The 17510-nt window shown below is 52.7% G+C and overlaps 1 protein-coding gene across 4 annotated transcripts in view; it reads right to left on the bottom strand.

The window, feature by feature from the left end:
* Window positions 1-2905: 2905 nt before the first annotated feature.
* Window positions 2906-17510, bottom strand: part of UBE3B (ubiquitin protein ligase E3B) — a 54259-nt gene continuing 39654 nt past the window's right edge. For all 4 annotated transcript variants that reach the window (XM_061169084.1, XM_061169086.1, XM_061169083.1 and 1 more), the window contains 9 exons: window positions 14103-14279; window positions 13867-13977; window positions 11795-11932; window positions 11372-11437; window positions 9496-9554; window positions 6609-6791; window positions 6022-6133; window positions 4197-4289; window positions 2906-3329 (listed from right to left, as the gene is read on the bottom strand). In XM_061169084.1, coding sequence (XP_061025067.1) covers window positions 3138-3329; window positions 4197-4289; window positions 6022-6133; window positions 6609-6791; window positions 9496-9554; window positions 11372-11437; window positions 11795-11932; window positions 13867-13977; window positions 14103-14279 — 1131 coding nt within the window. In that variant the 3' untranslated portion in view covers window positions 2906-3137. The remainder of the gene's footprint in view (window positions 3330-4196; window positions 4290-6021; window positions 6134-6608; window positions 6792-9495; window positions 9555-11371; window positions 11438-11794; window positions 11933-13866; window positions 13978-14102; window positions 14280-17510) is intronic.

Here is a 17510-nt window from a genome sequence, read left to right as displayed (position 1 = left end):
ACTTTCCACAGTTCTCCACCAGCTCTTATCAATTTAAGACATTTCCAGGAAATAAGACTTCAGCCTAAGGGGGGCCCTGGGTCTACACGTTAGCCAGGCTTAGAGACAACCTGCCTGTCCGTACCTCTCACAGTTAGCAGCGTGTATCGGCTACATCAGCAGCACAAACATAGGCTGATGGCTTTGCTGGAGTCAGAAACAGTGGTGACCTGTGTTCCACCTAAATATTCTTAGGCACCTGCAAGTTCTATCAGTGTATTGAATTGTCCTCATTTTAATAGTAATGGAAAACACCCCCCTTGTTTTTCCTAGTTATAAAGACAAACTTTCTCTTTGCAGTACTAACTTGTAATTAAAAGCCAAAATATCACAGGATAAGGCTTTAGTTTTTTAGGTGGGCGTGTCCCACACTGGAGGCCACTGATGGATGTGGGGGACTCTGCAGAATGTTTTTCCTTTGCAGGATATAAACGCTCTGTGGGAGGGAGCCTGGCATATGCCAATTCCTCTTGGGAGCCCAGGTGGCCCAACTGTCAGGCTTTCAAGACCTCTCTCCTGATGCTCAGATCCTCAGGTGCCCCCAGGCCAGGGGAGGCAGCAAGAACTCACAGGAGGAGCTGGAAAGACTGGCAGGGTTGAGATGGGCTTTCTGCTGAGTGTAAACCTGGACTTGTGTCACAGGAAGAGACAGGGCTGGCGCGTCCTGCAAATGCGACCCTCAGTAATGGAGGAAAGCCGAATACACCCAGATTAGCTGGAAAATCTTACTTTGAGCACTTTTGAATTATCTGGATTCTTTTCAACGAACACCTGTCACCATTTTACGTTACTGTGGAAGGCATGTAATCCAGGGTGGTGGCTGCCTCTGGGAAATGCGTGAGAAGGATGGGGAGCATGAAGGGTGCCTAAGGGGGCTTTAGCTTTATCTGAAAGGTGACACACTGTCCACCACTGTTGACCCTGGTGAGGCAGTGAGCCTCGGCTGTCTGCTGTATCATCCTCTGTGTCTTCTTCCCACGGTGGGAGCCTGCATGTTCTTTAAGCCCCAGATGCCCCATCTTGAGCTCTCCAGGCACTCGGTTGGAAAGTGCTCCTTCCCGACAGAAAGAGCAGAACAAAGCCACTGTGTGCTGAGTACAAATTTAATAAAGCTTTTGTTGTTTTAATCCAAAGTTATCTATGAAAACAAGCTCCACCCCACAACTTCTTAGAGCCATCAAGAGCCATCGAGGTGTCTGTGAACACCACCTAGAAAAGTACAGACTCAGGGTTTCAGATAGTGCAATACTTTCAGCTGTTGAAGTTAAATGAAATTACAAACTACCCCTCCTCGTCAGAAGAACAAAGGCGATGCTGGTGCTTAGGAACCCACTCTCCCTGCATCCCACACTGGCAGACCCCTAGGGAATAAGAATCAAAGCTCTTCGTGCAGGTTGACAATCCTTTAGGCACCAGCATAAATGCACCCACATGCCCAGAGCACAACACGCACGTTTAAAAGGAATTTTCCAAGGAATCGAGTGTTTAAAGATAGTGGCAAGTCCACAGAATCGGAGATTACTGACAAATCTTAATAATAAAGAGTAATAAATTCCTATCTGTCTTTAAATTCCTTGCCGTCTCCCCATCAAGGTAAAACACGTGCTCTGTTTTGTAGAAGCCTGGGGCTCTAACATGGCCAAACTTGGGCCTGGGCAGGACGCCGGCACCCGACTGAAACCCTCTGCCAGAGGCCATGAAGACAGGTCCTGCCCGCTTTGCCGCCAACATGAAGGTTCTTTCTGGAAGGTGTTTTGCTATTTGGAAGAGAGCTGCGAGCCCTCTGCCGGCTCCTGGCCTCTAGTCTGGCTTCAGTCTGGCTGGTGGGGATGCACCGGGAGTGTGGTGAGGTGGGCGAGGGTGGGTGGCTGTCCACACAGAACACTAACGTGGCTTCTGCCTCAATTCCCTGGATCTAGAGTACACTTCTCGTGATAAAGGTGAAGAATGACGGCAGAAGAGTGCAATGGGTTGGAAGAGAAAACAAAGTGAAAAACCCAAAACCAAAAAACCCGGAGGGCCCGTGAGTCTCCTCAGCCTCATGAGCCTCCGTCAGTGCAAAGGGCTCCCGGGTTCCCAGTGCTGAGGAAGGACGGGAAACAAGACCCAAGTTTCTTGGGACTTTTACAATCTACAGAGTAAAGCCACTGCCGAGATGGGACAGGTACCTTCAGTTGGTGTTTGTTCCTCACTAGACGACAAGTGTGGCCAACAAGCAGGGGAAAGGCAGCCGCCCTCCCCAGGAATCAGCAGGCTTCGAGTAACAGCTAGCGCCTTCTGGAAACGGAGCTGCTCTTAAGGACCGATGGGTTTTTTTCTCCCAAACCCGGGATGCCAACGTGAGCGCCCAAGACGGGAGGAAGCCAGAAGGGGCTCCCTGGCAGCCCGGCTGCTGAGGACCCGGAGCATCTGAGGTGAGAACGGGCAGAGGACCGCCGCCGAGTGGAACTCGTGGCTCTGAGGTGGGAGCAGCGCCCTGAGCTTCCGGTGCTCCGTGGTCTCGCCGGCAGGCACCTCTGCCGCCTGGGAGCAGGTGGGCCTGGCTATCTGGAGAGAGGCTGCTGCGGACGGGACGGAGGCTGAGACTCTGTCGGGTGCATAGAGGCTTGGCGAGGCCTTACCTGAGTAAACAGTTTTCAGAAACGGAAGGGGAGCATCTCACGTTTGGTCGGCTTCGTGCATTCAGGCCCATGCCCTGAAAACCACTCCGGAGCCTTGGTGTTCCTGGGACTTGTTCATGCATGGCTCGCTCAGAAAGTTAAGGAACAGAAACTCACGAAAAGACCAAATTAACAAAAAGAGAAGCCCCACTGACATCACAGGCCTCGGCTTCAGGCCACTGTAAAGTAGGAAAGAAGGACCAATGCTGGCGGAATCTGGAGGTTTATTTTCAACCCCCCCTTCCTGTTAGTGTCACCTGGAGAGTGCTGGGTAGCTTTGTCACGTGCATCCAAAGTTCTTGAGGCCACAGGGGGGTCTCATGGCTATAGAGAGGGTATGGGGGCCACCGTCCCCTGGCACGTCAGTCGTGCTCCCAGGGGAACGCCGCCTCTTGGGGCTGAGGGTGCCTGGGAGCCCGGAGTCTGCGAGGACGGGAGCTAGGAGAGCTCGAAGCCCGTGTTCATGCTGATGGCGTAGCGCAGCTTCTCCCGCAGGACGCTCTTCTTGCTGTAGTTGGGCAGCTTGAGCAGGTTGAAGCAGGTGGAGGAGGTGGGCAGGCGGCCACCTGGCTCCCGCTTGCGGATGGTAAAGAAGCCGCGCAGGACGCTGCCCAGGGTGTCCCCGGTGTCCTGCAAGCACACCCCACAGCCTCAGGTTGGGGGGCGCCTGGGGAGAGGGCTGGACCGGCCCCCTGCGGAGGACAACCAGCCTGGAGAGGTGGGTGCACAGAAGCAAGCACGGCGGAAGCCTGCGTGAAGCAGCACTTGGAAACAGGACCTCTGGTTTAACTGCTAACCATCGGTAAACCAATGTGCAAAGAGCCGGAACACTGTAAAAATGTTATGGTAACCAACTCCTTCCTGACCTTGCCAGCGCTGCGGCCTGCGACAGACCGTAACTTGGGGCAGCCTTCCTTAAGTAAGGGGGCTGAGGGTCGTCTAGTGTCACCTAAGAGGAGGGATCGGTGTGAGGACGGTGGCATCGTGGAAGGCAGCTACACTCAGAGGCCACTGGGTTTTTATGGGGGTGAGAAACTTATAACAACGGCTACCATCTGAGCACCCACTATGGGTCAGGCTTGTGGCACACAGAACACGATAACCCCTAGGGCGTCCACTCTCCCTCTGCAGAGGAGGGAATGAGGCCGCGTACCCAGGTGGGCACAGCCGGCAGGTGGAGGAGTTGAAGCCTGCGCTTGTCCAATTCCTGAGCCCACGTTCTAACCCCTCTCCCACACTGCCGCTCAGACCTGTACCAGCAGCTATGAAAAACACCCCGCAGGTATTCTTCCCTGAGGGAGTAACGAGAAAGGGACCTCCAGGAGAGCTGAGGCCCCAAAGTGGCCCGCCTGTGCTCCTGGCCCGAGAACCGCGACACCTTCTCACCCGGCCAAGGAGCCCGGCTGCCCGCCCCGTGGATACGACTGGGTAAGCGCCCCACCCGGTAGGTGCAGCAGACACCACCAAGAGGGGCCGGCTCTTCCCCCGCAGCGGTACCTGATCATCCGACACTTCCACACAGCGGATGGAGAAGGGAGGCTTGAGGTAGGCAAATCCCAGGAGGGGGGGCCTGGAGCAGCTGGTCACAAACTGCAACACAAAGCAGGGCCGGGAGTCAGAGTGGGCCTGGCTGACGCTGTCCTCAGGGAGAGACCACTCGACACTCTAGAGCACGGGAGGGGGGGGGGAGAGTGGAGAGTGGAGAGGGGAGAGGGGAGAGGGGAGAGGGGAGAGGGGAGAGGGGAGAGGGGAGAGGCGAGAGGGGAGAGGGGAGAGGGGAGAGGCGAGAGGGGAGAGGCGAGAGGGGAGAGGGGAGAGGGGAGAGGGGAGAGGGGAGAGGCGAGAGGGGAGAGGGGAGAGGGGAGAGGGGAGAGGGGAGAGGCGAGAGGGGAGAGGCGAGAGGGGAGAGGTGAGAGGGGAGAGGCGAGAGGGGAGAGGCGAGAGGCGAGAGGGGAGAGGGAGGAGCCAGCGGGCCCGCTACGCGTGTCGGGGGAGGCCTGAGCCGAGGGCCGAGGCCGGGGCGCGCACCACACCACCAATCGTGAGTGCTCGCTCTGCACCTGCCTTTCCGCTCGGCTTCCTCGCCACACACAGAGGATGTGCGGGTGGCTCCCTGAGCACGCGTGCCTGCTGGGTTGCCGGGCAGCCCCTGTGAGCTTGCTTCCTCATCTCCTCTCAGCACGCTAACAAAAACCAGGCCTCGGGAGCCAGCGGGGCTGAGGGCAGACCAAGGTACTGGAGGCCCCAAATGGGGCCTGTGGGCAGCCAGCCTCACTTCCTTGCTACACCCTTGGAATTCCTTGCATTTTCCAGACGGCAGCTCCTGGGTCATTTCCCAAAATGACTAGTCCTGCCTGGACAGAGGCATCTACCCACCTGGAAATCCAAGTGCTTAACCTGCACAGGGAAGTCCTAAGAAACCGTTCGCTTTCTTTAGTTCAACATTAGCCCAATGCTCTCCCTTCTCTAGGGGATCTAGGGACCTGCTACTTACAACACCGAGCTGTGCTTCAAAACTCCGTGTCAGGCTGAGTGTTTGGGTCTTAAAATAAATATTACCATTTAAACAATGTTATAAATGGTAGTGAGATCCCTGAGACCATCCAAAAAGTTTACGTGTCATGCTTCAAAAACGGTTTTTACAAAAAGTATTGACAAGATATATTACTATCCTAATATCCTGTATTTTCCACCATAAAGACCGCAGCAGCAGCAGATCCTATTTAGAAGCATTTCCACACTGTGCTGTGTCCTCTGTGAACCCGAGCTCAGCTAATCATACCACAGGTGCTGTGTGACTTGACCCGTTTGAAGGATGAGGAAACAGATGCAGGTGAGTCTGTGCCCCTCCCAGTTCAGGCCAATCAGGCCTGCTGCCCGCTGCCAGCCAGAGCTGGTCCAGGGAGGGAGGGGTGGTCAGTCTCCTGGGACAGGAGGAGGATTGGAGGGCAGGGAGAGCCTTGGGGCTCTGCTATCATTATATTTAAAGAAAGTACAGTCACATTCTCTCCTGTACAACAGTTCTGTGGCTTCCCCCTGGCTCTGGGGCTGTCTGCAGCCACAGAAAAGGGCAGGCACAGGACAAGGAACTGCAGGTGTGGTGACAGGCCACCCAGAGACATAAACATGCCTGCTGTGTGGGGCACTGACCACGTGGTTAGGAGAGACCGGCTTTCCTCTTTCTAGGAGAGGGGGGTAAGCAGCTCTACAGGTTGGCAGAGACTGTTATGCCTACAAGAGGCCCTGTTGGAAAAACTGATTCTCTTGAGAATCAACTTCTGGAATTATGTCCCCCTGCACGTATAGGTAACATATGAAATACCTTCAGAAACATGGCTCTCTCGTCGGGCGTGAAGTCAGAGGCCAGGATATCCCAGAGCCAGATGATGACCCTGTGACTTCCATGGAAACCACCGTAGTACACTGTGTGCTTCCTGAAAACAATGCAGACAAGGGCTCAACCACACATTCTGACGGGCGCTTACAGACACAGGCAGGCATGGAATTTAGACAAGCGGCACAGCAAACTCTGGCCAGCCTGGGTGACGACAAACTTCTCTTAAGCCAGAAGTTCATGCCTTAGTAACCCCAGGTCCCGGAAGCTCAGTGGGCGGAGCGTTGCATTGTAGGCCCTGTTGTTTCCCAGCAGAAGCCGACAGGAGACCCTGCACCACTGTCTCCTAGGACTGTGGAGAGCCCCGCGGGCCTCTAGCTCTGCTTCTGCTTCTCAGTCTCCAGGCAGACAAGGGCTTGAGCTTTTCTTCCAAAGCAACTCACCCAGAGATCAGGGAGGAGGAGTCCATCTGGAGACAGGACCCTGAAAACTCTCCAAAAGGAACCTAGCAAAGGAGCAGCTTGCTTTCTTGGAGGCCTAAGAATTTCAACCTTGCCCCTGCACTCACTCCTTACTTTAAATCTTCCAGATCGATCTCAGCATTGTCCCCGGAAATGAGTCGCTGTAGCTCAGGGGTCGAGAACATCCGGGTCCACTCAGGTTTGATGATGGAACGGAATCCACTAATGAGGGCAGCTGTCTGGTTCTTGATTTGAGTGTGCATTCGAAAGTGGGCCATCAGATGGATGTAGCTAATTCTGTTGCCAACAAGGGAAAACAACGGAAATTAACAGGACAGGGTGGGCGGTTGCTGATGGGCTGAAAGATGAGTCCAGTCAGCTCTGAACCATTTTACAAAAACACAAATAGCACCAGAGCACTTCACCAGAACAACGGCAATGAGGATGACAGCCCTCCTGAACGGCCCACGGTGTGCCACTGTGAAAGCGTTAGTGTCAAGGGCGTCACCTCATGCACTCCTCCCAAAAGCCAGTGGGTCAGACGGGGTATCCTCACTGTCAAGAATCAAAGTGAGACATTCTCCAGCTAAGGAGAGGGCCCTTCTTAGGACAAAGGGACTTTTATTTAACTTCATCCTTTTGGACATAAACCAATTAAGATACTGTTCAGTCCTCCAGAGAAAAACTGTTTCATGTTGAAACTCAACCAAAACCTTGCTAGACTGGACAAGGAGTCTAGGCCATGAGAAGGTAAGGCTGCGGAAAGCTTTAACCACATGCAGCTGGCTGACGATTAGGCTTAACGAGGAAGTTGGAGCACTAACAACGGTTCCAAGCAGCCGGTCTTCCAGGTCTGCTTTCACCAACACAAGTAGTTCATCTGCAGCTGCACAGCACAATGCAACGCTTCCGCCCAGGTGAAATCCCTTTTCACAGGCTTGCCAGCATTGCTGATTTCTTAGCAAACCATTTACTCAGATGAAAGAATGTGAGCCCAGCCCAGGTACAACTCTCAAAATTCCAAATTAGTACAGTCCAAATAAATCTGTTTTACCCCATGATGCTCAGATCTGAGTTACTGACCTGGAAAATATGCCTATTTAAAAAAAGCTTCCAGTGGCAAGCTTGCACACTTATATACTTAAATATGATTTTTTTTTCTATCACTGCTATTCCTTTCATGTACTCGTTGAAGCAGGTGACTAATACTGTTCCATTTTACCAAAAGAGGGAGGGAGCCTCGGAGACTTTCCCATCGAACACCCAGGAAGTGCAAGCTCAAGTATCACTCTGCAGGAGCAGGTCCTGGTGATGTCAGGCCTTTTAAGAGTCTGCAGAGGGGCTTCCCTGGTGGCGCAGTGGTTGAGAATCTGCCTGCCAATGCAGGGGACACGGGTTCGAGCCCTGGTCTGGGAAGATCCCACATGCCACGGAGCAACTAGGCCCGTGAGCCACAGTTACTGAGCCTGCGCGTCTGGAGCCCGTGCTCTGCAACAAGAGAGGCCGCGATAATGAGAGGCCCGCGCACCGCGATGAAGAGTGGCCCCCACTTGCCACAACTAGAGAAAGCCCTCGCACAGAAACGAAGACCCAACACAGCCATAAATAAATAAATAAATAAATAAATAAAATAAACGCAAAAGTTTAAATAAAAAAAAAAAGAGTCTGCAGAACTGAACGTCCTTGCCCTTATACTGAGATTTTATGCTAACAACACGTAAGAGTTTGTGAAATGACTTTCCACGTAGGTTTCCAGGCAGGACAGTAAACTCACTCCAACCCAGGCTGCATCAACCCACCTCCCCTGGCTGCTGTACATACGGCTCCTACCATCATCCCGGTGCCATGCCTGGCAAAACAGGGCCCATCTGAGGGTAACATATCTGATGATGGTGAGATCACTGCTTTCATTTATTAAGGGCCTCCTTTGAGCCAGACATCCTGGAAGGTATTTTACATGCGTTCTCATGTGAAACCCTCTGAAGGGATGATTACAGGCACATGGTGGGCAGGCTCAGGACCCACCCTGCTCTCTGACACCCCCAGGCAGCTTCCACCCACCCTGTGGCCCCTGTTCTTTCTCAGCTGTCACTCTAAGGCCCCGTGGCCAAGAGTCAAAACGGGTGTATTTCAATCATGATGAGAATTGGGTCTGCTCTCCTGACTATTCTGACAGTCTAAATAAAAGCTCCCCGAGCGCGTGGACTGACTGATCCGACCCGAGAGGGACAGGATGCTTGGGGACAGCATCTGATCCAAATGACTCACCGGGTAGGACTAAGCTCTCACCTGTCACTGAAGAGAGTGATGCTCAGATTAACAGTTCAGATGCTCAGCTGAGCCTAGTGGCAGGAGATTGACAGATTGACAAAAGGCCAATATCTACTCCTTGAGCCAGTATCTACTCCTTCAGCCCTACTGTTTAATTAGGTGAGTACAGGGCTGGGTGGAGGCATGCATGGAGGGGCTTTGCTTTGAGGGACCATTTATGATAGATTCCTAAAAGCCTGTTATCTGTGACAAGAGCTGCTGGGCCTCAGGGTCTCCCCACGTCTGAGGACCTGTCTGCTGCATCTGAATTCATCACTGTGTCTTCTCAAGAACAGTGTTTTGTACAACTGCCACACCCCCTCATTCCGAAATGATCTGCCCCTCCAAGGAGTCTTTCCGCCTCCGTGCCCTCTGGGTTCAGGACTTCGTGCCCGACTGGCTCAGAACCCATCTGTCTGCATCTAGAGCCGTCATTAAATTCCTAGGACCACCACGGCCTGGGTGCCTCTGACCTTAGAAGTGCTATTGCAAAATATAAATTGTCAATTCTTATTTTGCAAATCGAATTTAATACGATTTCGGCCTATGAACTGTAACCAGGAAATTCCATTATGATATTTACGGCCTCTTTCTACTTCAATTTATCTTACTAAATTCTCCAAGTAAGCCCAGACAGCCAGAATGAAGTCTTTTCAAGTGGTGACCTTAAAAATCTAATTGCCATACTCACTTATTTTCATTTGTAACAGGAATGGTCTTCCCTCCAGGAATCAGTTCATGGCAAACAAGCTGGGGGAGAGGAAGGGGAACAATTACTCAAGAGAATTCTAATGAGAAAATAAAGCTTCCTGAAGATGAAAGGGCCTGATGCCGACATCCATAATAACGACAGAGGAAGATGAGACATGTTTGGGAACAATCATTTTCACAAAAAGCCAGGGCTTAAGTATTAACAAGCCGGCCCTGCATGATCAATATGACAGGTTCCTTCTCATCTGATCCTCGTTCAAACGTGTGTATTAAGGCTCCGGGGTGTCGTGGAGGGGAACGTGTCAGCAATGAAGAGCACAGGAGGGCGGATAAATAAACGCTGGTACGACCACACCTTGGAATACAGTGGCGCTATTAAAAAATATGATGAAAAAGTACATTTCTTGAAAAGGTGGGGGGAAAGAGCAGATTATATAACAGCAGGCAAGGTATGCAAAAAATTATATATGTGCCCAGGGAGAAAAAGCCTCAGACCACATGTTAACAGTGGCGCTCTCCAGGCACCAGCACTATAGGTGGTTTTCACTTTCACCTTTATGCTTTTATTGTAGCTGAATTTTTGGTTAGAAGTTTGCATTATTTTTATAGTCAGGACAGAAAATTAAGAATGTCGGGAAGAAGTCTCAAAATCTGATTAAAGATTCAAAAAAGCTATAGAAGCAACTGCTTTCCTCAACTTCAAGAAGTCTTGTGGGTGGCCTAAAAATCAAAGAATGCATCATTTCAAAGCTAATTTTAATAGAAATTCTACTAACATAATATACTGTAACTCTAGAGACCTGGAAAGGAGTAACGGTGCCCTCTAGTCCCACTGCTATCAACATCTCGGGGCTGATGCCGCAGGAGTTAAAGCTGGGTGGCCCTTAGGAATGCCCAGCCTGGTGTTTCCCACAATAGGTTCCAGAGAACTCCTGGTCTGTGCACCACCACCTGGAGAATCTCTCTGTGAGGTGGTGTGCCCTCCCTGAAAGAGGAGTCCTGTGACCACGTGAGCTGGGGAAGGTTGGGGTAACACAACCACAGCAGGCTTCTTTCTCATGGGCTTCTTAGGGCCCCACGTGCCAGCGTGCTCAGCGGCTCTTCAGGAGGAGGACAGGGCGTGCGGTCTAGAGGGCGTCTGGTGACACTGGTCCCAGCAAGGACTCATTCGGCAAATGGCATTTGTTGAGATAAGGAAAGTGTGGCTCAGGGAGACTGAGTGACCTCACCGAGGCCCTGGGAATCCGGCCCTGTACTACGAGCTCCAGAGCAGCCCTAACACCACGTGCACGCTGGGGGTCATGCAGGGGTCCAGGGATGCAAATGGAGGGGCTGGGAGCCCTGCAAGGAAAATCAGGGCAGAGAAAGTCTGGGGGAAGCCCCTCTGCTGCCACGACTTCAAGGGTCTTTTTTCCCTGCTCCGCTCTCCATGCCGAGGCGGAGCAAGGACAGGATTCTGTTAGAGGCACACCCTGTCAGGTGGTTTCTTCCTCGTGTCTCAGTCATGATCCTCTGGAACAGCTAATCCTCACCATGGTAACGAAAAGCAGTGTACAAAGTAGGAGTCACAGCTTCCATCAGAAATGACCCCAAAGTGCCCTGGAAACAGAGCAGGGTCTCTGTGGGAGCTCTCTGGGTGGCGAGCAGGCCAAGGCCAGGTCAGCTGGGAAGGGGAGGGGAGCGCCCTCCCTCCTGGCAGGGTGGCAAAGGGGCTGGGGAGGCAGAGGAGAAGGGTGGACAGACAGACAGACAGAGCCCCAGTCTGTGGGTCTCCTGGGGAAAACACCCAGAGTAGGGCAGGTCTTAGGAAGCCAAAGGAGGGAGGGGGAAGAAGGTTCGGCCAGAGGCCCACCTACCTGACCCATGACATCCTCATCATATGACAGTGTCAGGCCCAAATCAGCAATGTCCCCATCGTACCGCTAAAGCAACAGAGAAAGGGACAATGTAGGGACCAAGGAGTGCTACATCCTTGAAGGTTTTAACACTCCCCGCCTATGACATCGGCTTGGGCAGCTACCACTGTGGCTGCCGTACAACTTGAAACAAAGGAAAAGGCCACTCATCACCTGGAGGAAGGAGGCTGTGGGCATCAGTCCCGGGAGGAAGTGCTCAGCAGGGGACACGAGGCCCTGCAGTGGCTAAGGAGTGCGCCACTTCCCCACAGCAGGAAACCCCACTCCACCCCATGACGACGGGGTACAGCTGAACCCCACGGGGCGTCACTTGGCTGAGTTCACACCAGCACTCAGCTAAGCCGTGCCGCCTTCCACACTGACCTTAATGGAAGTGAGGTTTTTATAGAACTCGGAGTCCAGAGAAGGCAGTTCATCCACAGAGCTGTAGAAGACGCTGTGGTGGTGCCCGAGCAGCTGGCTCAGGAAGAAGGATGCAAAGGGCACGTCCACCACAATTCCCTGCCAGAGACGAGACAGGAGCTGCCACCTGCCGCCCAGAAGCCCGTCTCGGTGATCTCATCCGGGGCGGCTCGGGCTGCAGACGGGGCTCCGAGGGCGCCAATGACATCTCTAGACTTCCTAAATTTTCAATCTGGAGAGCAATACCTCCCTACCACCTAAACACAGTCGAGCGCCTCTTGGGGACATTACCACGTAGTGGTTAAGGGCCCAGGCTTTGCAGCTGCACAGCTCAGGGATCACATCCCAGCTCCGCTGCTGCTAGGCCACGGGGCATTGGCTTTATCATCTGTAAATGGGGACAAGAACAGCCTCAGTTTTAAGGGTTAAACGAGCAAGGTGGGGAAAGTTCCCAGGAGAAAGGGATAGCTGAGCAGGCCTTCAGTACAAGGCTCACAGGTGCCGTCCAGGGCTGGAACACAGGTCTGTCTGGCCCCAGCACGGGGTGTGAAGGAGGGGGTGAGCGAGAAGGCCAGGGAGGCAAACAGGGCAGATCAGGAAGAGCTCATAAGCCTCCTGGAGTCTGGATTCTATCCGGAGGGCAGCAGGGAGCCCTGGGAGGGCTCTCTGCACAGCTACTTCCTGTGGGGAATGGCCTGGAGGCAGGGACACGCAGGGACACGCAGGGACACAGCCCGGAAGCCCTTGCACAACGCCAGGAACTTCAGACAGACTGTACTGGGTGGAGAGAGGTGTGCGGGCTGGAGAGACTGAGAAGGGAGAGCCAATCAAACCCCACGATGGGCCTGTCCTGAGGACGAGGGTGAAATGAGTAAACACAGGCCACTCCTCATCAGGACCCACGAGGTCCTTATTGCCGGAGAGGGAGGAGACAGAGACTAGGCCCAGGAAGTGGGGGAGGACATTTACAAAGCTAGGAAGTGATGTTTTTCAGCTGGCCCAGCCTCTCCTGGGTCTCATCACAGCTACACGTTCAAAGGAAAAACACAGCATATGCCCAGGCAGGGCCTCATGGGTTTTTTGTTTTGTTTTGTTTTGTTTTGTTTGTAAAAAAGGGGAATCAACTGAGAAATTGTCTCCATTTTACAGATGTGGAAACAGAAGCACAGAGAATAAGCCCAGGCCACCCAACCAGTCCAGGGCAGGAGGAGGCCTGGAGGGTGCTTGGACTCAGATGGGGCACCTGACATCATCACAGCAAGGGCTGAGGCCGTGGACCGGGGCTGTTTACACAGAGAGAACGATGGACTAGTCAAGAGTCACAGTATGTTCACCCCACAAGACCTCCTCTCTCAGCCTGGCCCGCTATAGCTTCTTTGCCTCTGGAAGGCATCCTGGCCTCCCTGGGCTTTGTGATGGGTGTGACATGAGCACTACTCAGGTGGCGGCCGCTGGGGGTGAGGCAGGGTGGGGAGGGACTGGTCCCCTGCGGCTCTGGAGTCCACTGTGAGGCCACAGGGACAGGCTGCTGATGAGCTCAAGCTGGAGCTTTACTTCCTTCCCGGGGAGCAGGGTCCTAAGGGCAGGGGGTAAAGCACCACCTGGAAGCAGTCCTGCCAGTTGATGGGCTCTCAGGGGAGAGGCACCAGGAGCCGGGAGGGCTCGCCCAGAGCCTGCGGAAGGCCACACCACCACGACCCCACGACAGCGGGAGCAGAAGCTCAGACACCCTTCCTCCTAATAACAGTGAGGATGGCAGCTCCGACATCCCCCGTGACCAGCTGCCTGCCACCACGGGAGATGTTTACCGTATTACCTCATTGACCACCTACAGCAAGCCCGTAACGTAGCTCTGCTACCCCCCCCTTCACTGACACCAACACGGCTGGCGCTGGTTCCTGTCCCTCTCCTCGCCTTTATCCTTGTGACAGGTAGTTGCCACTGTGTACCTGGTCGCTTACATGTATACGAAGCTCGTGGTACTTAGAACATTTTATTTTCCATTCCTGTTCACTGGTTCTTAACGTGCCTACCTCATACACAGCTTTCCCCAGCATCTTGCCCACAAACTCAAAGAGCTGCAGGTAATTCTCATGAATGTAGGACGTGGGTGAAGGGTAGAGTCTCTCGTCCCCACTGGTCGTCTGCAAGGCAAAAGGACGGGTAAGGACAGGGAAGTTAAATGCCTTGCAACGAGCAAGGCCTTCACTTCTCATCTGTCACCTCGAATCTGGCTGCCGTCAACCACGCTCTCGTGCCCTTTAAATACCTTGAACAGGTTGAGCGCTGGGTCAAACACCCTCTTGATGATCTCTTCCAAGAACTCCTTGAAAACGCCGTCTTGATCAATCCCTGCCTCGTCCACCCCGAGGTCATTGACAAACTTCACGCGGATGACGCCCTTCATGGCGTGCTGGGAGAGCTGCCGAAGTTGCTCGTAGCCATCCTGCCAAGGGCAGAATTATAGCCCATTAGGAACCCAAGGCCCCCTGCATAATTCAGGGCTCCCTCCTCAAAGCTCCCTCTCCCCTGTGGGAAGCCTTCCCAGTGTAATTACTAAATGTGTCAGGATGCACAGGTGCATGAGGAGAGCCAGCAGTTTTCACCTGCTTCTAGATGAGAGCCTGTTAAAAGAAAAACTCATTTTGTGGATGTGACTTTACCACTCTTTGGCAAGGGGAGACTGCCCTCAGGAGGATGCAGAGCAGTGAGATGGAGAGATTAGACAAGATGAGTCACGACAAGCTCTCGGTCATCAGACAGGATGGAAGACACTGAGATAAGATGAAAGCTGTAAGATGAAAAATCAGAGTAGCCCCCCACCACTCAACTCCTGGTACCTTTCCCCAGATCATGAAAGGCTATGAGTCATGCTGGGAAATTTAGGTTATTTCCTGAGGGCGCTGGGGAGCCACAGAAGAGTTTAGGCAGAGAGTCACATGGCTGGCTTTCTGTCTTAGGAAGATCTTTCTGTTGGAAGGAAAGCAGAGGGATGGCAGGAAGCAGGGAGATGGGTGTCAGGAGTGCTGCTGGGCCTGGAGGAGGGCAGAAGCAGTGGGAAGAGAGGCCTCAGCACCTCTGGCTTGTGGTCGGCTCCCTTGAGACACACAGCCACTGGGCATGTCTCCCTGTCCAGCAAGCTAGGACATGACTCTGGAGCTCTCCTGCTAAATCATCGTGCACAGTGTATCTCTTGATTCTGATCTGTCGAGGCCTTCCTGGCTCCAAAGCCTGTCCTCAAATGTATTCCTGGCAGGTGGGTGCTGACGGGCAAGCTGCTTAGGCTTTCATTTCAGAGCAGTGATTATAAAAAACCGTGCTTAGAACACGATAGGGCCCAGGGAGGAGTACTTTGGCCCAGCCTGAGAGGCCCCATAACCAGGGTCAAACCGATGTCTTTAGATACTGTCACAGAATAGGTTACAAATCAGCTGCCACGTCCTATTGTGGCCACCCCACATTCCTCCCCTCAGGCACAAGTGCAGTGCTCTCAGATGCTCTGTTGACATCAGACAGGCCATCTCCACAGCACCCATTCACCTGCCAGTCTGGTTCCTTGTCACAAAGCAAATGAGGCCAGTATGGCAAGACCTGTTTTGGGGAACCCTTGCTGCCCTCCTGCCGATCATGTTTTCCTTGTGCTCACCTACTGATGCAACGGCCTGTGCCATGGTGGCTACCCATCTTATTTAGGAGTTAGGTTCTGAAGTTAGTGAGCAGGGAAAAAAACTACCTCTGAAGTCCCCTGAGTCACCTGAAGGAATAAGAACATGGTTTTGAGTGTACAATCCTGAAAAGTACATATTTTATGCACATGAAATATGAAAATCATTAAGTTAGACGAAAAGGAGAGAAAAACAGGGAGTCACCAGGCAGCTGCTGCAGCATTTCAATCATTCTGCCTAAATGTAAGGTAATTATCTTGGCACTGAGTGGGGACGGGGAGAGAATTCTAACATGCCCCTGCTTGCAGGACTTCCTCCATTCTGCTTTAAAATGATGCTTCCCTCACCTTAGCACGTGTTAGGTGTGTCAGTGTCATGCAGATTAAACGAGATGGTCCATGTGAAAGCTCTTAGCAAGTGGTCAAGCTCATGGCAGGTGCTCCAGGAATGTTTGCTGGACTCAAATCTCAGTTTTGCTGGATCAGCCCCACTTTACCCTCCCTTTGAAACCCTGTAGAGAGGAATTTGCTGCCCACCTCCTCTGACATACTTCCTGTTGCACCCCACTGCCCTCTCTGGAGGATTCTGTATCTGTGCCCCGGGGGAAGGTGAGAGGGGGACTGGGCGTTCCTCTTCTCTTCTGCATCTCAAACAGCGGATGCACAGAACACTGACAGGGGACGGGAGAACCGGCTTCCAGGCCCAGCTCTGTCACTGACACCTGAGTGACCCTGAATTCCTCTGGCCTCAGTCCTGCCTTTGACGGGGTGAGGGGAAAGGGATGAGCAAGGGTGTGTCCACGGCTCCTTCTAGTTCTGCAATGCTGGTGTTCTGGCCCCCGTTCACCCCCTGTGAGGAGAGGCCTTCCTGCAGGACTTTGGACCATCACCTGGAAGCCTAATACACAAGCCTCACCTTCAGTACAAACCATAAAAAAGGGGACAGAATAAAAGCCCAGGATATCATGGGTCAAATATCGGCTTTTTGATGCCCCCTTGTGTCCTAATCAAGCAAAGGCCACTGGGCTCTCAAGTTCTGTTACCCAAACCACTGAATCGTGAGAACTGGGGTAACTGAATCAATGACCCTCTCTCCTTTCTAATTCAGTATGAACACCAGTGATCAATTTCATGACAGGATCTATCCCAAAGGAACGTAAAGACGAAAACGGACTTTGCCTAAAATCTAAGACAGACATCCTTCCTTTGACGTCCCTGAGGGATGTGTTTAAAAAAGCTGGCCCAGGGTAAGCGGGTGTCTGGTAAACCTCCCAGTGACACTTGAGGAGGGCGTCGGGGATTCTGTCACTCTCAGGAGACACCACAGTTTCCACCACCCAGACTCCCCGTTGTGCTGGCCACATGGGAGTGGGTATGACGGGCGGTGGGATGGAGGAGTTTAAGAGACAGGAAAGGTGCATCTGGGTCCAACAAAGAAAGTGCTGGAGAAGTGAGTTCCTACAACACAACTGGGCTTTTTTTCTTTGAGTCAAAGCAGAGGTTGCAAACTGGTGGCCAGCAAGTTGAATCTGATGGGCAGACAGGTGTTATCTGACCTTCCAGGTACTTTACAAAAACTGACTAGTTCACAACACAAAGGATCTGTGGATTTCACACAAAACCCTAAATTTTGGTCTTTTCTTAACAAGCCGGAGCATTATAGAGCCCAAATCTCCACAAGGCAATACTCAGGTGGCCTCTTTTAGAGGCATGTGCTCTCCACCTGCCTACCCTCTCTTGCGCCCCAACACTGAGGCTGGTTGTCAGTTGTCATTTATCAACTCACTCGTGAGGTCAGTCCAAGGGCTGTGTTTCAAGAAAAACGGGAGCAAGCAGTGGAAGTGGAGAATATTTCTATTCGTTTAGCATGCAAACAAAATGCCCCTGTGCCGAGACACTCTCAGCCAGCGTTACTCATCTCCATGACTGGCAGGGCCCCTGGGGGCACTTACATTTCTTATCCCTACTTTTGAGAATGTCAAAATCATCTGTTCACCACCTGCTGCCTTTCCC

Source organism: Eubalaena glacialis, chromosome 15 (assembly GCF_028564815.1).
Source record: "Eubalaena glacialis isolate mEubGla1 chromosome 15, mEubGla1.1.hap2.+ XY, whole genome shotgun sequence".
Lineage (NCBI taxonomy): Eukaryota > Metazoa > Chordata > Mammalia > Artiodactyla > Balaenidae > Eubalaena > Eubalaena glacialis.
Note: the sequence above shows the minus strand (reverse complement) of the source record. Positions and strands in the feature narration are given on the sequence as shown.